General features: G+C 42.9%; 2 protein-coding genes across 2 annotated transcripts; one reads left to right on the top strand and one right to left on the bottom strand.

Moving 5' to 3' along the window:
• Nucleotides 1-81: 81 nt before the first annotated feature.
• On the top strand, nt 82-3,218 carry LOC311100546 (cysteine-rich PDZ-binding protein-like). Its single transcript, XM_084141455.1, has 4 exons — nt 82-168; nt 449-548; nt 1,014-1,131; nt 2,597-3,218. Exons 1-4 carry the CDS (start codon nt 153-155, stop codon nt 2,663-2,665), a joined length of 303 nt encoding a protein of 100 aa, XP_083997581.1. The 5' UTR covers nt 82-152; the 3' UTR covers nt 2,666-3,218.
• A 360-nt stretch (nt 3,219-3,578) lies between these two features.
• gch2 (GTP cyclohydrolase 2) lies at nt 3,579-10,800 on the bottom strand. Its single transcript, XM_084142029.1, has 6 exons — nt 10,352-10,800; nt 7,362-7,471; nt 6,946-7,001; nt 5,942-5,973; nt 5,712-5,796; nt 3,579-5,552 (listed from the first exon to the last, which is right to left on the bottom strand). The coding sequence occupies exons 1-6, from the start codon at nt 10,671-10,673 to the stop codon at nt 5,423-5,425; spliced, it is 735 nt and encodes a 244-aa protein (XP_083998155.1). The 5' UTR covers nt 10,674-10,800; the 3' UTR covers nt 3,579-5,422.
• Between the last annotated feature and the right edge of the window lie 14,560 nt (nt 10,801-25,360).

Raw genomic sequence — 25,360 nt, 5'->3', positions numbered from 1 at the left:
AATAACGGTTTACCACTCCTGCGAGACCAACCAATCAAGTTCTGAGGTCCCGAACGTTCAAAACGGAAACAGGACGTCTACAACAAGCTAGCTACACATTTAGGTCCAATTTATTAGCAAAACGTGTTTTTTTTCTTCCAAACAAAGAAACTATGTTTTGCGACAATTGTAAGTAAGACCTTTTCAGGATTATTAGAAGTTATAAGAAGATAACTAACTGGCTAATTTTGTTTATCTCAGCTAACTGTTGCAGAAGGCTTGTTTTGTTGTAGTCTACGTTACCATGCCCTATTGTGTATCACAGAACGAACGAGAAGTTTGTGTGAGTCCTGCAACTAGCAATGAATTCCTATCTCTCATCTCTCCCCATCTCCTTTCAACATCTACTCCTATTTCTGAACTTTTCTTTCTCCACCCTCGGTCTCTATCGCTTCTCTTTCTATCTCAGGTGAGAAGAAGCTGGGCAGGGTGAGAACTCCAGACACCTGGAAGGACGGAGCCAGGAACACTACATGTAGATATAGGACTCGCATTATAGATACAGAATTGTGTTATTACACATCGTTTTGAATTGTTTGATACTATTTATTCACAACAGTATACTGTATTATGTTTTTAGAGAGCGGTGGGCTCTTATCCAGAGCGACTTACAGTTAGTGAGTGGCCCCCCGTGGGAATCGAACCCACAACCCTGGCGTTGGAAACGCCATACTCTACCAACTGAGCTACATCCCTGCCAGCCATTCCCTCCCCTACCCTGGACGACGCTGGGCCAATTGTGCACCGCCCCATGGGTCTCTCGGTCGCGGCCGGCTACGACAGAGCCTAGATTCGAACCAGGATCTCTAGTGGCACAGCTAGCACTGCGATGCTGTGCCTTAGACCACTGTGGCACTCGGGAGGTTATCTAAGAAGGCCAGGTAACACAATTGTTGATATTGATGACGGGAGCAGGTTGATGTTGTATATGGTCAGATTATGGTTATGTTACAATAATATGATTCTGTCGACAGGTTTGATCCTTATGGGAAGCCAGGGAATTCAGGGAAGTCGGGCTTTGGCATCTGCCGAATCTGCAAGAGTTCTGTTCACCATTCAGGATCTCACTACTGCCAGGGCTGTGCCTATAAGGTACTATATCTGCCTACACACTAGTGATGCGCGGGTTGACTCATAACCCGCAGTCCCCGCGGTTAAATGCGCGGGGCGGGCGGGTTTAGGGTCATGAAATATTGTTTGGATGAAGGGCGGACAGGATGTATAAAGAGAAAACAATGCATTAAAAATCCATAAATGTATATACTTCTTGTGCAATTCATATCTATAGGCTACATTGAGGTTTTTATTTTTATCAGGCGTTAGTGCATAAGCCTAATTTAGGGCCTAACTGTACGTTTGCCAAATACACACCAATTGCCAAATGCTTTTGGGAACTTGGGCAGAAAAAGTTAACGTCGAACCACTGAGTCAAAAAGGACAATGTCAGAGTTTAATTCAGTAAGCGAAAAGCTGCAAAATTGAAAGAACAGTAGCCTAATGTTTGGGGGAAATGTTGATTGTGAGGCGCTATACAAATTTGACAGTCACAAGACAGGGATATGGCACATCAATAGAACTGTACTGTTCAGATGGGTTAAATGGAATAGTAACTGAAATCTGGACACTGACTGTAGGTCTATAACCTCTCACATAGCCTAATATAATATTAACTCCTGCAGAATTAAGCAGTTGTTGCAGTAAAATGATACACCAAATGTACATTTTGACTTGGGAACATGAGTGGAGAAATATTATATATTTCTTACAGCATCTTGAGAGAATGAATGGGCGGTTAGGGACCGTCTGTAAAGGTGCTATCTTTATCAGCATTATAAAAGCTGATAGAATATGCATCCAAGCTGAACGGAAATCTTATCAGAAAAATGTGGGGTCATTTTCACAGCTTTTAATTCTATTAAAACCAGTCAAACTGATGTAAATGTTATACAGAAAATCATTCCAGTTGTTGCATTTTCTCCCCGGTCCCTAAATGCCTTTGCTGCAGGAGAGAAGCAGAGATGAAAGAGAACTTTACCAATGTCAACTAGATTGAAGCATTCATTCTATTGATGTATGACATCATTCTGGTGAGCAAGGGTTTATTTAGTCTTCTAGGGCAACAAGTAATGACAGATGAGAAGCTGCATGTATCTAAACAATTTGACTAACAAATAGCCTACCAAAATGTCGGAAACTATAAGCAGAATCGTGCCTATCTAAATTAGGCTTAAAAACAACACCCTGCACCCCCTGTCAAAAAATAGTTATGTAATCTCTGACTGTACAGCGCATTTTCTATATTTGTGGGTTAGGGTCGGGTGTGGTCCTCAGATTTTCATTTTATCAGATATAGTCGGGCGGTTGTGGATGGGTTATTAGCAATTGCTGGCGGGTGCAGATGAACAAACAGCTGACCCGCGCATCACTACTACTACACACACACACACCCCATCTTTTATGCCATTTTGGTTGCTCTCTAAGAAGTAACTTGTGTACATTATTACACCTTCACCAAATGACAATCTCCCTTATCTCCCCCTTTTTCTCTCGCTCTCTCTTAGGGATCTGTGCCATGTGTGGGAAGAAGGTTCTGGACACCAAGAACTACAAGCAGACCTCCGTCTGACAGGCCACCAGTATAACCAGAGAAAGGTGGTGAGAAGGAGTGAGAAAGAAAAGGAGGGAAAGGGGAAGGAAGGTGGGCACGAGAAATGACGTCTTTATCGTGTAGCAGGCTTGCTTTGACCCTGTCTAAAACTCTCAGTCAAGGGGTTACTCTTTCCAGCTCTGTGTGTGTGTGTGTGTGTGTGTGAATTATGGAGCAATGTCTCCCTCCATATTATAGAGCTCCTATAACCCTCAGCTTTGTAGCAGCAAAAAGTGGCCAGTACACATCAAGTCCGAGACTACTTTTAGTTTTAATACCTGGACTGATGGTTTCTATCCTGTTGTGTCAAACCTGCTCTGATACAGGAGTTTCCTTTTTTAAATTATTTGTGAATTCTATCATGTCTCATGTTTTTTTGAGGGTATTAAAATATTAATTATGTAATGGCAATTAAATTAGTATTTATCAACTTTGTTTTGTTTAGTCTCAGACCAAAACATTCAAACAAATGTCCTATTCAATAGGCTTTAACACAAGTCAAGACCCTGTTCTCTGTGTTGCTCGGTCACCTGTACACGCAACAGTGATTGGTTAAGAACTTCTGACATCATCATCATCACAGCATGCTGTAACTTCCTGTGTGACCCAGGGTCAGGTTAGATGCCGTGTTCATGTGCTAGTCGGAACTACGAAACTCTGAAATGTTCGACTTGCTAACTGGTTGAATGTGGCACGTGTACAACTATAACCAGTTAGCAAGTCGGAAATGTCAGAGTTCTGACTAGCATGTGAACGCGGCAGGAGAACAGAGGTTGGCAGAGTCATTGCAGCTGCCCACTGACATTTAAAGGCCCTGTCTCCCCTCAGGCTCTCCACTCTACCTCAGCAAACACACACCCAGCCTGTTACACAGAAAGAAAGAGCCACTCAATTGTGGTGATATAGTTTTATTGAGAGAACACACAACATAATGATGATTCCTGAAAACAATGGCAACATAGACAGAGGAAAACATTGTTAGACACATTCTAGGAAATATAGATATAGTAGAACACGTGTTGGCTTATAAACTATAGAGATGCTTTTGCTGAACAGTGCTGAAATACACTTTTTTACAAATGTTAGTTACAAATATGTTCCTTTGTACCACATACAGATGAAACATTATGGAGTCTTAAAGGGCTAATCTGCTGTTGGAAAAATAACTGTTTTGGTAAAAAGATTAAGGATGGGGCTGGATAAATCTAACCACTCTCAAATGTATAGACTGAGATATGTAGGCACGGACTGACCATCCATGATATCACAGTTATAGTTTTAACCATGTTTTGAGGCTATGCAGTGTTTCTTTACGAACATTGGAGTAAAACAAGCTTATATTTTGGGTTCTGATTGGGTGTGACAGTTGAACTAAGCTCATTAGGCATTTATAAGTTATATTCCTCAAGAATCAATGGGTGTATATATAATTCATTTATAAGTCCAAAAATGTATGTAGGGACTGCAGATTGCCCCTTTAAAGGGGCATTCCACCACTTTTCAACCTCAGTCATTATCTCTATAAATGACAAGTTATCAAACCTGTTCACAGGGTTGGTTAACTCTGGAGATTCCTTTGGCTTCTAGAGAGTTAGGTAAATCAGCCTTTAATTTCCTTGCATCTTAAGTGTGGAATGATCTACATACAATACACTTCAAAATTGGAGGAATTGTTGCCTCTAGAGCATTTCAGATGGTTGTTAGGGGACCTTTTTACGAAGAATTTGTCTGTTTTTTATGATTGTGTTTTGCTTTTCGTGTATTGTTGTGTATAATAATGTGTATTTAATTGTGTATATGAATGTGTAGTTTAATGTGTTTTATTGTATTTTAATGTGTATTGTGGTGCTATACAGGGCTCACCTGGAAAAGAGACCTTGGTCTTAGCATTGACTCCCTGTCAAAATAAAGGTTTAAAAAAATAGAAAAATATCCAGCACCATACCAGTGTCTACATATGTGAAAACGGCACGTTTCTACATTCTGTAGGTAAAATGATAAGAGAGGTCCTAAAAAAGTGCAACTTGATGACAGTAGCTAGGTTTCCACCCAATTGGCGACAGATTTTCATGTGAATATTCAAAAATCTGCATAAAAACAAAATGCACATTTTCCCACCAGAGATGTATTTCCATCAAATTGACTTGCTGTGAATAAAAGGCTGTGCATGATGACGTAGTGCACATACAAATAACTATTGTGGTTATATATATAAGTAAAGAAATACAAGTTAAATGGGTTTCCATTGCATTTTCAACTACTGATGCTTTTGTCACAAAACTGTTACGTTATATACTGTATGTGCCCACTCTGGTCTTGGCAGCCAAGCATTGATCATCATGTCACAAGAATAAGACCCTTGATATTTAATAGCACTTTCACCACCCTGTGAAGTTCATCATAACTTATCTGTAGTCTAATAAACTGCATGATTTCCTGAGTCGTAGTGGGAGGACCACACAACAGATCACGTGACTCCAAGTTTACTTCGGTATGATGGTTATTATATCAATATTTGCGCATAAAGACTGCAATTTCTCACATAATTATAGAGTTATAGCCTCTCACTCTGCCAGAAATTCTCACACACACACAGGTTTGAGAGCTTGTATTGCCTTGTGTGTGTGTATATAAGGCTTCTGTGAGGTGTGTGGAGGAGTCTTAGGAACTCTACCCTAGAACATGTACTTTACAGGGTCAGGGCAGGGGTTAGAGGTCAGGGGTCAGAGGTGGTTGCTAGGCATTCTTGGTGAGTCGTAGGAACTCTTCTCGTGTCTTTGGATCTTCTCTGAACACCCCCAACATGCAGCTGGTCACCGTTCGACTGTTCATCTTCTGAACCCCACGCATCACCATACACATGTGCCTGGTACACACACACACATCATTATTATATACATGCCAACACAAGAATGCCATGTTTTACTCTCCTGATTAACGTGATTAACATGTGATTTATAAGTCCGGAACTTCAAGCAGCTAATAATCCAAACATTCCAAGTGAGTGAGAGTGTGTAGTACTCACGCTGCCTCTATAACCACAGCCACTCCAGCTGGCTGTAGAGCTTCTGATATCGCCATGGCAATCTGCTTGGTCAGACGCTCCTGGACTGGGGAGGGGAACAGGGCACACGCACAGAATGTTGGATATTTCTTACAGTAATGTTTCAAGGTAATATGTTTATGTATATGTCCTTTGAACTACAGCATATGTACTGTGTATGTATATTTGAGTAAGCACTCTGTCATTCTTACCTTGGAGCCTCCGACTGTACATCTCAACAATCCTACAGACACACACACACACACACACACAACGAACAATAAACAGTTACTATCACAGTAAGAACATACACGTGCACCAGTGGAGGCTGGTGGGAAGAGCTATAGGAGGACGGGCTCTGTGTAATGGCTGGGGAAAGAGAATGGAACTGAGTCAAAAGTGGTTTACATATGTTTGATGTGTTTGATACTGTTCCATTTATTCCATTCCAGCCATCACACAGAGCCAGTTCTCCTATACCTCCTCCCACCAGCCTCCACTGATGCGCACGCACACCACACACACACACTGAACAACAATATAATACAGTAGAAGACCATCAAACATATATGCCTAATTGGTGAGCAGGTTTAATAACGATTAATGTCTTTATAAATACAGAGATGACCTGATACACCATCTGTCAATCATTCTATCAACTTGTCAATCATTCACTGCCTGCCAAAACATTCTCTGAAATTGTTAGGCAAGATCTGATCAGTGTGCATGTTTGGAGAGAAATATACAAAAGGGTTGAAGGGCTATAAAGTATGAGGAGAGAAAGAGACAGAGTGCAAAAGAGAGGATGAGAGAGAGAGAGAGATGACGAGAGCGAGAGAGCCTGTGATAATAGAAGAATGATTCCCACTGGTCTGGAGGGATTTTCTCATGGTCTGGGAGCGGCTAGGTCTGGGTATTGTCCCTCTGTGTGTGTGTGTGTGTGTGTGTGTCTGGGGTGAGACAGGATATTAGCAGTAGGGCTTACAGTCTAAGCCTCCAGGTCAAAGAACTGAAATAACAGAAGAACTCAGCCACCCAGCACAAACATACACACTCGGGTAGCCTGACCATTCCCTGCCCCTCTCATGAGCCAACCAGCTTCTCCAATTCACACACTACATATGGACTGTGTGTGTCCGTTGTGTGTGTGTGTGTGTGTGTGTGGTGTGTGTGTGTGTGTGTGTCAGTTGTGCGTGTGTGTGTACTGTACACCCACCTAGCCAGCTTGCTAAGCCCGACCACCTTCTTATTTGGCAGGTATCCGATATGTACCTGGGTCAATGAAACAGAGTAGAAATACAGGTCAGAGTTCAAACAACCAGAGCAGAGTTTCACAGGTGACCTGCTCAACACACAGTATATTCATACTGTTTGTCAACTCTACACACAACACCAGACTGGCATCAAAGCTACTGTGTGCTAAGCCTACTCACTGTGTGTGCGTGCGTCTGTCTTTCTGCGTGAGTGTGTCCCATTGCTCCCTATCCAGGACAAAGAACCCAATAACCCCCCCCCCCCCCCCCCCCCCCCCTTTCTTTCCAACAGAACACACTCTCTCTCTGCCATTCTTTGCTCTGCTATTCTGTCAGCCACTCCCCACTTCACTTTCTCTCTTTAGACCCCCAGTCTTACCCTGCCAAAAAAGGGTACAAGGTGGTGTTCACAGAGAGAGAACATGTCAATGTCTTTTACTATCACTATCTCGTCATGGTCCTCGTCAAATATGGCATCATTCAGGATGTCTGGAGAGAGAGAGAAAGAGAGAGAGTTCATCAAGTTGTTATAAAAGTCTTATCAGTATTGTTCAACCTCTGGTCCACAGACCAGAGGTTGAGTAACAGGTGGTTGGAGGTGGGGAAAAGACTTAGACCAGGGGTGTCAAACTAATTTTGCCCGGAGGCCGCATTTGGTCTTCAACGAGGTCTGGAGGGCTGCACTGAAAAAGGCTGTATGTTTGACACCCCTGACTTAGACCATACAAACAAGAGAACAATAGACTGCTCTATTCTAATTACAAAACTCATAGTGAAAGGAAATACTTATCAATGACATAACACCAACACACACATTCTTAGATTACAGGTTAGAGTGGTGTTTGGCAAAAATGGTCTGATTATCCGTGTGTGGTGCGGTTATATAAAGAAGATGCACGCAGTCTTGACAAGCTCCTACAGCCAGGACCGACAAGCATGAGTCACCGGCTTTAGCGCTAACAGCAACAATGTTTTTATCAGAATCGTCAAATGGGGTAATCGTGGAAACCCATAACTAAAATCTTGCGTAATTGCGTCAGATCCATGTTACGTGCATCTGTCTAAGAGAGATGACTAATGACTGAGGTATATTACCAACGGTGTAATTTGAAAATGTAGCCTAGGCCTACGTTATAGCATATAATAGAGAATAGAATAGAATAAGATAGAAAAACTCTTAGCCAAATTCAAATTAATCGAGTGTGTAAAGTTGGGTTTCGATTGACCCACGCAACTGCCTGACTTCAGATAACACCAGAGATAAATAACACATTAGGCATAGCTGTTGAGTCAAATTAAATTATGTAATTTGGATCCATAAATCAATTTTTCAAGATTTGAGAGAAACATAAACATTGTAAAAAAGTGGGATAGCACTTTTGTTCATCTGAAGTGCTTTTTCTGATTGGTATGATCCAAAATTACGCTTTGGTTCATTCAACCTATTCTATTCAATTTGTCAGAAATGAAATAACGAATTTGACAGATGTGATTTTTGAATCATATGAAAGCTTCTATATTGCTTTCAACACCTCATGCACATTCGCATTGCATAGCCGTGGGTGCAATCTAGCGGTGGCAGCCTATCAGAAGAGTTGAAGGCGTGGCCTGTTATGGGCTTGGATTTTGGTTTGTTCTTTTTGTCCACCCGTGAGAGTGAATGTCATTCCAGGTAATGTGTTCTGGGGGGTTTTCTACAACTATATGTTCACTGCCAGCACTGATATCTGCTTAAGTACTGTCATTGCTCATTAATGAGGTGGTCACCATTTGGTTACAATATTGTAGCCAGTTAATGTGAATGTCTTATGTAAAGAAAGTGTTTATCTAACTTAATATCTTGATTAACAGGAAATTGTAGAATTGCTTGTTACCCAATTAAATAAACTTGTATAGGTAATTCCAAAGTGAAAAATATACTTGGTACAACATAAAAAAATGGGTTGTATGTATATTTAAGTGATAATGCCATAGAAGCCGGGTGTTGTTATGTTCAAATAAAGATTGACATATTTTCATTAAAAACGTTATTTTGATGAATTTATTCATACTATTTCATCCTTCCACAAGATATAGTCCCAACACAAATCTAGGGTTGCTACCCAAGCCGGCTGGTCGTTCTGTCGGTTCGGTTTACAGATGTTCATTATTTTTGTTCTGATCTATGGACGTGACCTAGTCGTTCAGTCTTTTTGTTCTGTATCTATGGACACGACCCAGTCATTCGTTCTAAATGTTCCATTGCCATACTGGCTGGCAACGTTCTTATCCCTTGCTTGCTAGCTGGCCAACTACGGCTAATTTAGTCACGTCAAAAAGTGCAGCCAGAATAACAGCAAAGTAGCTGCATTTGCATTTGTTTAAGCTGTTTTCTAGAGACATTTATTTGGATATATCCATAACAATGAGCTAATGAGGCACGATTTCGCCTGGCATAGAAAATGTGCTCACTAGTCAGGACACTGTTGTTCAGAGGAGCTAGCCAACAACACAGCTAACACAATCACTTCAAACTGAAGCTGGAAAGACTACAAACTAGCTGCACTTCGTTTCGTTTAACCTTTTTTCAATTGACATTTCTTTGTATATATCCATAAAAATGATGCCAGCTGATTCATGATTTCGACTGGTTGAGAAACGCTGCCTGCCTGTCAGTCTCGTCCCGACCCCCATTACTATGGGACAGCTGGAGATCGAATTTTTATATTGAAACAATGTTGCAAATGTCGGCTGAGACAGTGGATTGCTCAATCAGACCGCACAGAGTAAATAGTCATTTTAACGTCAGAGATTTAGCCAGTGGTAATTTGTGGAATAGACACCTGCTGGAATGCGGTTTTAACCAATCAGCATTCAGGATTACACCCACTTGTTGTATAAATATATATATTAGGTATACCAAAGGGGAAAAGTAAGTTGAGTGTTGAAAGAAATAGGCTGCTGAAAAATAGGTTTGTCAAATAACAGTTGGCAGCGAATCATATATTTGGTTTCAAGAAATGTTATTTTTTTCAATTGACTTGTAACCAGTTGACAATTTTTGGGGGGTTGATCCAAAAACTCTTTTTTTACAGTGTAGGCAGGAGTGTGTTCCTAGCTCTCTCCTCTCTCTATCCGTTTGGCACTCCTCCTTCTCCTGCTGCTCATATTTGATAAATGTATTTGAAATGTATTATTATTTTGTTTCTGCATCAAAAACAGGCCTATAGTTGTTTAGAAAAGTTTGCATTGCTTTTGAATAGGCTATTGAAAATGCAAAAACAGGGTACTGATATTCAAGTTGGAAGTGCCAATTTTTTATTTTTTTTACTTTTAGCATATTCTCCCTACTATTAATCGACCAGATACCGAGTCCCCACCGGGTCTTACCGTACACGTCCTCGTGGTATCCCTTGGTAAGGAACTGCATAGCCTTGGCGGCTCTTAGAGGCGTCCTCAGGAGCCCCTGCCGGTCCGTGTCCTCCCCGAGCCCCCGCAAGATGCTGCTGTACGCTGCTTCGAGTGCCGGTAACCGGGACTCATCCTCAGCATCTTTACGGGACGTCTCATGCTGTTTCCGCTGCTGTACAGTGGTCTTCTTGGTCTCGAGGCTCAGCTCACTGAAACCGTTATTATAGCGGAAATCTGTCACCAGCTGCTTCCCGGTCCCATTACAATGACCGTTCATCTCCGCTGGTTTTTGGTATTCCATCTGACAGAGAGAGAGAGAGAGACAGAGAGAGAAACAATATACAGCCTTTCTAACTCAATAAGTTGCTGATTGTAAACGCTAGTTATCGTTTTGTTGTTAGCCAGGCAGTCAGCATCAGCAGCAGCTTGTCAATGGCCCTGACCTGCGCTCTGTTTATATACCAGACCTGCAGCAGCCGCGTGCGCACCGTGCCAAACCAAACCTCGCTCCCCATTTCGTCACGCTAATGAAAAACATCTGGTTACGCCATCCCGCGCTCCAACGGGTTAGTATGAATTGTCACGACTAGAAAAGCTTGTCTTCGGTCCAATATTATAACATTTTTTTTCATTAATAAGTGTCATTGTCAAATTCTCTTATGCTGTCATAACTCATTTCTGTTTGTTTTTTTGTTTGCTTGTCAGTTATGTTCTTATCAATTATTTAACTCAATGTCTGATTGTTTGTAATATTTGATTTAATAAAAAAAAAGAATTGTCACGACTTGAAATCATTTGATCATCGGTAATTATCGATTATAGATCATAAACCCATATTCGCACAGGACTAGTATTACTACAGAACGTTGGTTATGTAACTATATTACCCCAGAATGTCCGTTATTCCAGATAACGATTAGGAGGGGATTCGTTTTTTCCAAACTGCCCTCTGTAATTCTTTCTTTCTTTTTCAATAAATTGACAGTTATGACGGAAGCCTGGGTTTTTTTTCCCTAGGCGTGAAGATACTGTATTTCAAGAAGTCCAGGCGATAACAGGATACACTGATAACTCGAACTTGGTTCCCAAGTGTATAAACCATACCAAACCATCTTTGGTATAGATAGTGTCGCCATAATGTTTCAATTGAGGAATTGTGATCGTAATCATTAGGATATTTTAGCGATGCGCAGTAGAAGACGTCCTAAATGCACTTCAGCCTTCAGATGTGAGCCAAACAGCGCACTTGAACTTGATATGTATTTTTAGGCTAAGGATGAGAAAGTGAACTTGTCATTTCCAAAGGTTAGCTCAGTTGTATGCGGCTTTGCGATCTATTAACAGCAAGGTTATAGAAAAAAAGGTTATAGTACCAAAAAGGGATCCGCTATGGTTACAAGCCAAATAACCCTTATTTGATACTATATAGAACCATTCGTTGTGTGTGTGTGTGTGTGTGTGTGTGTATAGTAGTTGAGCGTCACAACTTATTTATAATTATCTATACAAAATATAATTGGTTAATTGGTTTGACTTGATTACCTGGGGCAATGGACATTCAGGCGAATGGACATTTACAGAATGTTTATTTAGAAATGTATTGTGTAGATCAAATATGAGTGTCAGATAGATTGGAATAGTATAGTGTATGCTCTATTCATTTTATTTCTATCTTCAACATGCAGTTCCAGATACAGCCCTGCCATTAGTTGAAGGGAGCCAATCCAACAGTTTCTGAAAAGTAGTGACTTCCTGAGATCTGTATTCATTTTTCTAAAGTAGTTGCTTTCTGAGATATGTATTCAAATAGTTTTGAAAAAGTAATCACTTTCTGAGATCTGTATTCAAATAGTTTTAAAAAGTAGTCATTTTTGGGGATCTGCATTCAAAAAGTTGTAATCACCTCCAAAATATCTATTTGTTCTCCCCAATTTTCTAAAAACTTTCCACAAAGCATAGTTAAATATATAGTTTCCCCAGGTCTGGTGTGAGCGTGTGTATGTGTGTTTGTTTGTGATGCTGCCGCAGTAATATACAGTAGTCTGCCATTCTGGGCCTCTCAGGTCAATCACTGCTACGCTCTAATCAACACATTTGCTGTCGTCATGTGAGTATCAGGCGTCTGTCACACAGCAAAACCGGCCTCATTCTCAGAACCCTGGCAGCGGAGTGTGTGTGTGTTGTGTGTGTGTGTGTGTGTGTGTGTGTGTGTGTTGCAGTTAAATTTAGTTTCCCACTAATCTGGTAAAGGACATTATGTTGTATTGCAGTTCAGTGTGAGGGTCCACAAAAGTAACAAAGCAGGATACTGTATTGTCATATAGTAGAATAGTCATTAGGCTATCTCTGGAGTCATGTATGATGAGTAAAGCACGTAGGTGTTACAGCAGTGTACTCACATAGTGTGTATTGACAAAATGTAAACTGACTGCTATTTTGAATTAAGAATGACGTTGAAAAGTGAAGGGCAGTGGTTCATCTATGTAAGGTTCTGTATTTGTTTTCTTCTTGAACGTAGCCCTGTTTCTTTGAGTTCTTGAAAGTTCATTGATTTCATCTGTGTTAGTTACTCACCTGGTCTCATCAGCTCCTTATTTTGTTCAGTTCTTTCTGTTTGTGCCTTGTGAGGTATTGTTCGTTTTGACTCTACTAAGCCTTTTCCTAGCTCGTTTGTGAGAACCAGTTTTAGCCTTCAGTCCTAGTTTTGTTTCACCTGCCTGTTTGCCTACCTGTGTATGACCATTGCCTGCCTGTGACCACGATTCCTGCCTTCTGTGAAGGCGTAATAAACACCTGCCACGCTCTGCGTGTGAATCTACACCTTTTTCTCCCTGAGTATTCATTACAGAATACCTCACCTAAAACGGAATGGATTCAGCGGAGCTACAGTGGCGCCTAACCCGGCAAGAGGAGCGTATGGAGGTAATCGGCCATCTTTTCCGCCAGCCTATCCCTACTCCAATACCAGGTATCGTAACCCATAGCCCTCCTTCATTCATATCCATGCCTGGAAAATATGACGGTTCACCTTGGAAATGTCAGGGATTTCTGATGCAATGCAGCAAATACATTGAGCACAACCCCACTAACTTCGCCACCGACAAGAGCAGGGAGGATTTTGCTGTGTCTCTACTCACAGGCAAAGCCCTGGATTGGGCCACTGCCATATGGACTGCCAACAGCACAGAACTAGAATCTGAGACCAAGGTAGTGGATGGAGTGAGGCTACTTTACTTACCGTCTACCGAAGAGGGCTCAACAGGGAACTTCCGGCGGAGCTGGCCTGTAGAGGTGACCTTCAGGATTGAAATCAATACATTCGTATGTCCATCTCCATCGACCACCTCATCGCCGACCGCCGAAGAACTCTGCCACCCAGGAACCCGAAACCTTCTCTTTCCATGATTCCGTCATCCCGTCCGAGTCTTCCAGAGCCAATGAAGTTGGGCCATGCTCCTCTCCCGTGTATCGAACGTCAAAGGCGGATCCAAGAAGGGCACTGCCTATACTGTGGAGGGAAAGATAACTACTACTTCTACTCAGCCATTGCCCTGTTGCCCCCCCCCCCCCCCCCCCCCACGGAGAGATGAGAAGGGTCCCACCGCTGCCATGCAGGTAGGCGGGTCCGTATTTCTAAATATCTCCCAGAAGCAATTATCCATCCCAGTATTGATAACCGTGAAGGGGATTACGAAGTACGTAGAGGGCTTGATAGATTCTGGAGGAGCAGGTAGTTTTATCAATCACCAGCTAGTACAAGAGCTTGACATTGATCTTACACCTGTCACCCCTCCCTTAAGGATTAACACCCTGGACGGGCAGCCATTGGGCACGGGCTTCATTACGCACCTGACACAGAACGTTACCCTCCAGATTGGAGTCATCCACACCGAAACCATTCAACTCATGGAACTCTCATCTCCCAAACAGCCACTCATCCTCAGACACCCCTGGCTTTGTCGTCACGACACTGCCATCTCGTCGCGACAAGGTGAACTACTGTCGTTTTCCAGGATATGATCAACCGCTTTCTCATCGTCTACATTGATGACATCCTGATTTACTCCCACTCCCTGAAGGAACACATACAGCATGTACAAAGGGTTCTTCAACGGCTCCTTGACCATAACCTTTATGTGAAGACTGAAAAGAGCACCTTCCATGTAACCTCAGTAAACTTCCTCGGTTTCATACTGACACCTGGAGGGGTCAGCATGGATGAGAACAAAGTCACCGCCGTCAGTAACTGGCCCAAATCCACCACCGTTAAGGAACTCCAACGTTTCCTTGGGTTCTCCAACTTCTATCGCCGGTTCATTCGGAACTTCAGTTCTACTGCCGCTCCCCTCACCAGCCAAAAGACCCGGACCCTTCAATGGACTGATACCGCACTGACTGCTTTCAACACCTTGAAACGTCTCTTCACCTCAGCTCCTGTCCTTAGCCAACCTGATCCGACCCTTCCTTTCACCCTGGAGGTGGATGCCTCCGAAGTAGGAGTAGGAGCCACACTCTCTCAGCGGGTGGGAACACCTCCAAAATCACATCCTTGTGCCTTCTTCTCCAGGAAGTTATCCCCCGCTGAGAGGAATTACGATGTGAGGAACAGAACTCCTCGCCATCAAGCTGGCCCTCGAGGAGTTGCGCCTCTGGTTGGAGGGCACACAACATCCCTTTCTCGTCCTAACAGATCATCGTAATCTGGAATATATCAGAGGGGCCAAGAGGTTATACTCCAGACAAGCCCGCTGGGCTCTTTTCACACGCTTCCATTTTCATGTTACTTACTTCCCTGGAAAGAAAAACGTAAAAGCTGATGCTCTCTCCCGCCAGTTTGACCTTCTGACCAGTAACTCAGACCCTACACCCATTCTTCCTTCCTCTTGCATTATGGGACCGGTACAGTGGGAGGTTCACTCTGCCATACAAGAAGCCCTAACCTCAGACCCGGCTCGTCCTGAGACACCAGCTGGGAAGAGTTACGTACCAGCAGCTGTTAGACCCCAACTGATGCAATGGTGTCACATGTCCTTGGGGTCAGGACATCCGGGCATTACACAAACTACCGAACTTCTAGCACGTAAATTCTGGTGGTCCTTACTGGCATCCGAGTCAGGGATTATGTACTCTCCTGTCCAGTCTGCACCCAAACCAAAAGCCCTCGTCATCTCCCTTCCGGTAAGCTTCAACCTTTGCCAATCCCTCACAGACGCTGGTCCCACATAGCTGTTGACTTCATCACAGACCTTCCTGAATCCTCTGGTAACACCAACATCCTTGTCATAGTAGACCGTTTTTCAAAAATGTGTCGTCTGGTTCCTCTTCCTCACTTACCTAATGCCATGGAATTGGCTGAGTGTATGTTCCAACAGGTGTTCCGTCTGTATGGGATTCCGGAGGACATCGTCTCTGACCGCGGGCCCCAGTTTGTCTCCTGGGTGTGGCGAGCCTTCTGTGACCGACTGGGGGTCGCCCTCAGCCTCTCCTCCGGGTACCATCCCCAGACCAACGGGCAGACGGAACGCCTGAACCAAGAAATAGGGAAGCTCCTCTGCCAACAATGTTCTGCCTCTCCACACGACTGGAGTCGGGATATGGCCTGGGCCGAATACGCTCAGAACTCACTCATGCATTCATCCCTCCGCCTCACTCCGTTTCAGTGTTTCCTTGGTTACCAACCCCCCATGTTTCCCTTGGAGGTGGAGCCTGCTACTGTCCCAGCTGTCGACGACTGGTTTCGGCATAGTGAGCGGATATGGGAGACCGCTCACCGGCATCTGCAGGAAGCCTCTAATACCCAGAAACGCTTTGCCGACAGACGCCGCCGACCTACGCCACTCTTTCACCCCGGACAGCGTGTGTGGCTCTCTACCAGAGACACCCGGCTCCGCCTCCCCTGCAAAAAATTCTGTCCTCGCTTCATTGGTCACGTCAAGATAACCCATCGCATCAACCCTGTCACGTACCACCGCCTGACAGGTCGCGTCCACTATCTAGTGGACTGGGAAGGTTATGGGCCTGAAGACCGGTCCTGGGTCCCCGACCAGGACATCCTTGACCCAGAGATGATTCAGGCATTCCACCATAACCGTCCGGATCGTCCCGTTCCCCGACCTCAGGGTCAACCCCAGAACAGACCCACTGGACATCCGCCTCGACGCAGAACGTCGGGTCAGTCCACGACCTTGTCGAACCAGCCTGCCGGACCTTGCCACCCTCCGGTGCCGTTGGGTCGTCAGGAGCCTCCTGTGTGTGTGTGTGTGTGTGTGTGTGTGTGTGTGTGTGTGTAAGGTTCTGTATTTGTTTTCTTAGTTCACCTTGTGTTCTTGTACGTAGCCCTGTTTCTTTGTGTTCTTGAACATAGCCCCGTCTTTCATTTTTGTTAATTGATTTCACCTGTGTTAGTTATTCACCTGGTCTCATCAGCTCCTTATTTAGTTCAGTTCTTTCTGTTTGTGCCTTGTGAGGTATTGTTCGTTTTGACTCTAAGCCTTTTCCTAGCTCGTTTGTGAGAACCAGTTTTAGCCTTCAGTCCTAGTTTTGTTTCACCTGCCTGTTTGCCTACCTGTGACCACGATTCCTGCCTTCTGCGAAGGCGTAATAAACACCTGCCGCTCTCTGTGCGTGAATCTACACCCTTTTCTCCCTGAGTATTCATTACAATCTAATGGTGGGCTGATTTTGACAACCTATTTTTTTTTTTGCCTAAATTTTCCCCTCAGCAATGAAAAGACACATTACATTATTTTCATCTATGCAAATAGACACAATGTTCTAGAAAATTGATAAAGCAATGCTTTCTTATTAAAGTGACAGTATCAAATGGAGGCTAAGACCACAATGTTCATGTGCCCATTGACATAAATGGATCTGCCATTGCACACTGTTCTTTAACGTTGACTAATAATCCAGAAAAACAAAGGGGATAATGGCCACCATTTAATAAAACAAATGTAGAAAAATGAATTGTGGGCCTTTCCTTCAAGGCACTCTTGAGGAAAAACTAAAGGATGAACGAATTGATTTAAAATGCCTTTTATTGTTTTAGCATTTCGGTAGAAATACTGTATTTAAAAACATGTTTCGGCTTGGTATCTGCCTTTATCAGGGTGTACACTTTTAGAATCCCCTTACATACAGATACAACTTAGCTGTGAGTGAAAGTGAATGATGTGTTGTGTACTGTTTGAAATAGAAAAGGTTTGAAAAGGTCTGGTCAGTGTGTGTGTGTGTGTGTGTGTGTATCTGGCTGTCTAGCGATGATAGACAGACATCTACCATCCAGCACACACACACTTCTGGCTTGGTCAGACAAGGCGAGTGTTGCGTCACTCATCTCTGTAACAGAGGGGATATGATCCCCAATACCCTGGGGCAATATGGGGGAGAGCGAGAGAGCGCAAGAGAGTGAATAAAATAGGGCGTTGCAGCCAGCAGAGAGGGAGTTGGTTGAAACACACACACACCTGATATCGTCTGTGTTGCCATGGCATTGGTCACCCTGGCAACATTAAGAGATCTGTCATTTCTCATCCATAAATAGATATGACACACGCACACACACCACGTAGAACACAAAACATATAGAGAAGTTCACTAAAACATAATAATAGAGAACTGTGGAAATAGAGCCAGCCATCAACAGAAATGTCCAGGGCCTCGTTTCCCAGTTGCGATGTAACTAACTTAAGCATTACGATGATCGTACCAGATGCATCGTTATTTACGAACCAACTTTTTTAAAGTGTTTCCCAAACAAGCACATATTGAGAAGAACGTTCGCTAAGTGCGTTATTATAGTATCGGAAAAAAAAGCAGCGCTGCTCTCAGATCAGCTTTCTCCACTCAAATCTTACTTTAACATAATACATTTACATTTTAGTCATTTAGCAGACGCTCTTATCCAGAGCGACTTACAGTTAGTGATTACATATATATATATATATATTTTTATACTGGCCCCCCGTGGGAATCGAACCCACAACCCTGGCGTTGCAAACGCCATGCTCTATCAACTGAGCTACATCCCTGCCGGCCATTCCCTCCCCTACCCTAGACGACGCTGGGCCAATTGTGCGCCGCCCATGAGTCTCCCGGTCGCGGCCGGCTGCGACAGAGCCTGGATTCGAACCAGGATCTCTAGTGGCACAGTTAGCACTGCGATGCAGTGCCTTAGACCACTGCGCCACTCAGGAGGTTAATAATAATTCCACAATACTGACGATGGATTAGATCCTAGCGACATATTTCCACCTATGGCTGCAAATAGGCTATTGAGGCGGCTTATTACGCTTACCCAATAATAATGCACTAAATCACAGATTGGTCCCATCATTGCCCACATGTTGTCACACATCATTAAACACATTGAGGCAAAAATTACAGACAGTATCCTATTCGCAAAATAGAACTAAATTCCTTGAACATGAAATTGATTTCAATATGATTAAAATAGCCTATATCATCCCAGACACCCTAGACCACTCCAATTCGCATACCACCCCAACAGATCCACAGATGACTCGATCTCAATTGCACTTCACACTGCCCTCTCCCACCTGGACAAGAGGGGAAATAACTATGTGAGGATGCTGTTCATAGACTACAGCTCAGCTTTCAACACTATAGTCCCCTCCAAGCTCATCACCAAGCTAGGGACCCTGGGATTGAACCCCTCCCTCTGCGGACTTCCTGATGGTCTGGGCTCAGGTGGTGAGGGTAGGCAACAATACCTCCACCACGCTGACCCTTAACACGGGGGCCCCTCAGTGGTGTGTGCTTAGTCCCCTCCTGTACTCCCTGTTTACCCACGACTGCATGGCCACGCACGACTCCCAAACCATCATCAAGTTAGCTGACGACACGACGGTGGTAGGCCTGGTCACCGACGCCGATGAGTCAGCCTACAGGGAGGAGGTCAGAGACTTAGCAGTGTGGTGCCATGACAACAACCTCTTCCTCAACATCAGTAAGACCAAGGAGCTGGTCCTGGACTATAGGAGCAAGAGGGGAGAGCACTCCCCCATCCACATTGACGGGGCTGTTGTGGAGCTGGTCGAGAGCGTCAAGTTCCTTGGCATCCACATCACTAAGGACTTAACATGGTCCACACACACCCACACAGTCATGAAGAGGGCACGGCAACACCTCTTCCCCCTCAGGAGGCGGAAAAATATTTGGCATGGGCCCACGGATGCTCAAATAGTTCTACAGCTGCACCATCGAGAGCATCTCGATGAGAGGACCACAATGTAAATACGTTTTCAAACTTTTTTGTGTCATCCTTGATGATTTTAAATGCATTATCCACATGTGTGGTTGTATTGTGTTTTAAATGATCAAATAAATCCATCTACACTACATGACCAAAATTATGTGGACACCTGCTCGTCGAACATCTCATTCCAAAATCTTCAGCTCTTCTGTCCGAAATGCCAGTTCGCTTTTTGTTTCCTGGCAGAGAGGGTCTGCTTCAAAGACTATCACGACATGCACAAGCTATGGTGAAAGTGAAATCTAATCATCTACACCTGGGATGTAAAACGAACACAAATGCCATTTGTAAATAGTTTATTTTAATTTTTGCACCTTTTCTAGTGAAGGACACGTGTGTAACCAATTTTGTGTTTGATAAGACATTTATATATATATTTTTAATGTATATCTGTTGCTTTTATATTGTTTTGTAAACAGTTCATTTGTATGTGGGACCAATACATTGGATATGCCTAGGCTAAATGTTCAGGCACTTTGGAGAGGTTGAAAAAACACTTGGATATCCCCTATATGTCCCCCGACACCACCACAATGTTTGAGAGAGGTTGGTGTTGTAGAACTTTAGTTTTTATAGTGAACAATAACTTCTAGGCACATCCAGTGTGCAAAAACAGTGCAATTACCACCTACGGACACTTTGGAGAGGTTGAAAGGACACTTGAATGTACCCTGGATACCCCATAACACCACCACAATGTTTGAGTGAGGTTGATATGGTAGTAATTGTGTTTTTATACTGAACAAATAGCAGTTAGGGATTTCAAATATGTAATAGCACTGGAATTCTCTCATTTACAGACATATGCCACTTTGGAGAGGTTTAGGGACACTTGGAAATGTCCTGTGGCCACACCTGACACCACTTACTAAAACATCTGCCCATTTGTAGTTGTTAGGTCTATCGATCCCATTTTTTTCTGATATTGTTCACATTGTGGAAGCCATCTGATGTGTTTCCAGCTCTAGTCATTAATAATTCACTTAAAGCTTGTCAATGAAAGATGACTTTCAAAATTATAAAAATTAAAAACGGTTATTTTGTAACTATGTAACTCCTATCTATCTAATGATTATTTCCTCATCATCTCCCAGATGTCTTCTTTCCAAATATACCAAGTTTTTGCGTGTCAGAATCATGTACTTACACATGAATAGCAGTTACTTTTGGGTATGTCTATTTAAGTGGAAATATACAGTTTGCCATTACATTTAAGAGGTTAAAATATCATTTTATTCAACATTCTGGCTTGTAGAGGTGGTGAGAGGACACTTTCCTGATCCAAATGCTCATTTGTGCCTGTCATTGTAGAATTCAATCAAATTTAACTTCAGGTTTCCAGGCTAACTCCAACCATAATCCAGGTGTGGGACCCTTTCTTTTATAACCAACAACACTTTTAGAATAGCTTATGATTTGTAACTACTGTAGCTATAAAAACACATTTTATATTTTACGACACTTTAATCTTTTTAGGACACTTTGGCACTAAAGTTGCCAACTTGGTGGGCAGTGAAAATGGCGGAAGCGGATGTTCAGTTTGAATCAGATGGCGTGTCGAGTGGAGATGAGAGTGAGAAGAATTGGATTACAGTGGCGAATGCAAAAGGAAATAAGAGAAGTAAAGTGCTTGTGAAAACTAGTAGTTTTTGTCTGGAATAAGGGTTTTGGATCGATGTTGTTACCTGGGAGATCCGTTTGAAGTCGCTATTAAAATTGTGGATGCATTGGATGAGGTGGCGTCGATGAGAGTAATGAGAAGTGGGCTTGTTTAATTTTTTTGTGTGTTTCTATGGCACAGAAGAAGCGGGCTCTGCGCTTGAAGAAGATGTGGGATTGGAATGTATCATGTGTGGATCTTCGAAGCAGGGCGCCTATCAAGGGTGTTATCTCTGGGGTGGTGCTAGAAGTAAATGCAAAGGATGCAGTGGGGGAAAAAAGTATTTAGTCAGCCACCAATTGTGCAAGTTCTCCCACTTAAAAAGATGAGAGAGGCCTGTAATTTTCATCATAGGTACACGTCAACTATGACAGACAAATTGTAGGATTTTTAATGAATTTATTTGCAAATTATGGTGGAAAATAAGTATTTGGTCACCTACAAACAAGCTAGATTTCTGGCTCTCACAGACCTGTAACTTCTTCTTTAAGAGGCTCCTCTGTCCTCCACTCGTTACCTGTATTAATGACACCTGTTTGAACTTGTTATCAGTATAAAAGACACCTGTCCACAACCTCAAACAGTCACACTCCAAACTCCACTATGGCCAAGACCAAAGAGCTGTCAAAGGACACCAGAAACAAAATTGTAGACCTGCACCAGGCTGGGAAGACTGAATCTGCAATAGGTAAGCAGCTTGGTTTGAAGAAATCAACTGTGGGAACAATTATTAGGAAATGGAAGACATACAAGACCACTGATAATCTCCCTCGATCTGGGAGATCTCACCCTGTGGGGTCAAAATGATCACAAGAACGGTGAGCAAAAATCCCAGAACCACACGGGGGGACCTAGTGAATGACCTGCAGAGAGCTGGGACCAAAGTAACAAAGCCTACCATCAGTAACACACTACGCCGCCAGGGACTCAAATCCTGCAGTGCCAGACGTGTCCCCCTGCTTAAGCCAGTACATGTCCAGGCCCGTCTGAAGTTTGCTAGAGTGCATTTGGATGATCCAGAAGAGGATTGGGAGAATGTCAGATGGTCAGATGAAACCAAAATAGAACTTTTTGGTAAAAACTCAACTCGTCGTGTTTGGAGGACAAAGAATGCTGAGGTGCATCCAAAGAACACCATACCTACTGTGAAGCATGGGGGTGGAAACATCATGCTTTGGGGCTGTTTTTCTGCAAAGGGACCAGGACGACTGATCCGTGTAAAGGAAAGAATGAATGGGGCCATGTATCGTGAGATTTTGAGTGAAAACCTCCTTCCATCAGCAAGGGCATTGAAGATGAAACGTGGCTGGGTCTTTCAGCATGACAATGATCCCAAACACACCGCCCGGGCAACGAAGGAGTGGCTTCGTAAGAAGCATTTCAAGGTCCTGGAGTCTTTGGAGGGAGTTGAAAGTCTGTGTTGCCCAGCGACAGCCCCAAAACATCACTGCTCTAGAGGAGATCTGCATGGAGGAATGGGCCAAAATACCAGCAACAGTGTGTGAAAACCTTGTGAAGACTTACAGAAAACGTTTGACCTGTGTCATTGCCAACAAAGGGTATATAACAAAGTATTGAGAAACTTTTGTTATTAACCAAATACTTATTTTCTCATTTTGTCTGTCATAGTTGACGTGTACCTATGATGAAAATTACAGGCCTCTCTCATCTTTTTAAGTGGGAGAACTTGCACAATTGGTGGCTGACTAAATACTTTTTTCCCCCACTGTATACGTGAAGAATTGGAACAAGTGGAAGAAAGGAGTTTAGTTGAAGAAGTAATGGTAGTTGGAGTAGATGCAAGTTGATATTCCTTGTCAACAGAGGGATCCTGACATGTTGCATGTTAAGAAGGTGGACTTTGTAGCGTTTTTTACTTTGGTTATCATCTGCACAGCGCAAACGGAGAGGAAATCTGAGAAAATAGGCATCATTGTGAGTGCGGTTGAGCGTTTTTTGGGACTCAGGGATCTTTCTGCAGAGGCATTACAAGGACACCTGTCCAGTGGCGATTTTAGCATGTAAATCTTGGTGGGGCAAACAAAACAAAAAATGTGGGATGCATGCCAGCAAAGTCACTACACAACACAACACAACACTAAACAATACATTAATTGCACTATAACGGTGACAAACGGTGCCACAAACTGTTAGGGCCTACATAAAGCTGTCCCAACAGCAGAGTCCCAACAGCAGTCCCAACACCTTACCACTGCTACACCTGGCTATCAGCGGAGCCTTGTCTGGCAGCGAAACAGTTCATTCAGCCTCATTTACTGCCTTTTAAAAAAACATAGCTGATATGGCTGACTTGCTTAAACAAATGTGGTTTCTACTGACAATTGAGATGTACAAACTATGGTATAAGTGGACGACAAGCGGATAAGAGGCAATCCGGAATTTCGATTAAGACATTAATGAGCGAGCTAGGACGGACGTAGTCAATATAACTATTTGTTCAGCACTTTTGAAATGTACAGCGACAGAATTCAGAACATGGGCTGTTCTTACAGTGTTCTCCCTGTACACCAAGTCAGAACCGTAGGATAAATAAAGGGGGCATATAAGCAGACAATGAAAGCTCTTACAATATTCGATGATTACATTTCTCTAAAACAGATAATAGGCTACATGTGCACCACCAAGTCAGAACAGTAGGCGAAATAAAGAGGGGAAAATAGACCAAATTATTAGGGTGAGGCACATGGGCTACTAACAGCTTATTACACAACATATACTTAGTATTACTTTCTTAGCTACAGTATACATATCTCCCTGGCATATTACATCATTTATGCAGCAGCATACAAGACATTTTTGGTCTCACCTTGTTGTGCTGCGCTCACTTGAACAGGAAGGTGTCATTAAAGTCTGGCATTCTCTGGATTTATGGTGCTTTCAAGACAACTGGGAACTTGGGAAAAAAACAAGGTCGAATCGTGATGACGTCAGTGATCTTCAGGTCGTAGCTCTAGAAAGAGGCCTGAGTTCCGGATTTACAGTTCCGAGTTGGATGACCATTAAAAACGTATTTTCCCGAGTTCCCAGTTGTCTTGATCTCACTGAAGTCAGATTTCGCAGTTCCGAGTTAACAGTTGTTTTGAACGCGGCACAAATCATGCTTCATTGACAGCATGGCCAATGTTGAATGTTTATCATTATAAGCTTGGAAAAGAGACCCTTGATCCCAGACTTGTGACCACACAGCCACTCCACTGAATAGCAGGCTAGTGATTGCTTTGCAATGCTTGCAGTTAGCCACTGATTCTTTCCAAAACACTCATTGTTGAATTTGCGATTTCCAACTTGTTGTGTAATGTTTATGTCGATGAGCACCGATACATTTGATCTAAAATTTCTCTTCATAATTTCTCTTCAAATGACAGGGATAAATAATGATTATTAGAATATTTTTACATTGTTTGCAAACTGATATGTGACACGTATTAATGCCAAAATAACATGCAAAACAGACAAGCCCCCTCCAAAAAATATATATATACAGTACCAGTCACAAGTTTGGACACACCTACTCATTCAAGGGGTTTTCTTTATTTTTACTATTTTCTACATTGTAGAATAATAGTGAAGACATCAAAACTATGAAATAACACATATGGAATCATGTAGTAACCAAAAAAGTGTTAAACAAATCAAAATATATTTTATATTTGAGATTCTTCAAAAAGCCATCCTTTGCCTTGATGACGGCTCAAAACAGGTGGGGCTCTGCCCTGAATGACGTGTCGCCACTGCTCCTGTCTATGAATGCTCCAACCTCACAAGGCTGTGTAGGGGATGTGATTTGAACTGTGACTAAAGGAGTGGGATGGTTGTTTGATTTATTTTTGTATTTTGTATGATGTCGGGTACCCCCCCAGTTTTCTGTTTTGGGAACAGAAATCTGTATTCAGATGAAATGTTTAATCGATGAGTAAATTAACAGAATGTCGGGCAAAATCCATCTCGTTCCATCTTCTCCCACTGCCTGAGCTTCCTCTAACTACCATATGTGGTAGTGAGTGGAAACGCGAAACGGATGCTTCATATTTAT

The sequence above is a fragment of the Coregonus lavaretus genome, assembly GCF_964263955.1.
Source record: "Coregonus lavaretus genome assembly, chromosome: 25".
In the NCBI taxonomy this organism is placed as follows: domain Eukaryota; kingdom Metazoa; phylum Chordata; class Actinopteri; order Salmoniformes; family Salmonidae; genus Coregonus; species Coregonus lavaretus.
Note: the sequence above shows the minus strand (reverse complement) of the source record. Positions and strands in the feature narration are given on the sequence as shown.

Bases quoted from the DNA above. Each gene is read 5' to 3' on its own strand.
- LOC311100546 (XM_084141455.1), top strand. The intron at 549-1,013 runs GTGTTATTACAC...TTCTGTCGACAG, and splicing joins CGCATTATAGATACAGAATT to GTTTGATCCTTATGGGAAGC. The intron at 1,132-2,596 runs GTACTATATCTG...TCTCGCTCTCTC, and splicing joins GCCAGGGCTGTGCCTATAAG to TTAGGGATCTGTGCCATGTG.
- gch2 (XM_084142029.1), bottom strand. From the start codon at position 10,673: ATGGAATACCAAAAACCAGCGGAGATGAACGGTCATTGTAATGGGACC. The intron at 7,472-10,351 runs GTAAGACCCGGT...CTCTCTCTCCAG, and splicing joins ATACCACGAGGACGTGTACG to ACATCCTGAATGATGCCATA. The intron at 5,797-5,941 runs GTAAGAATGACA...TCCCCTCCCCAG, and splicing joins GTACAGTCGGAGGCTCCAAG to TCCAGGAGCGTCTGACCAAG.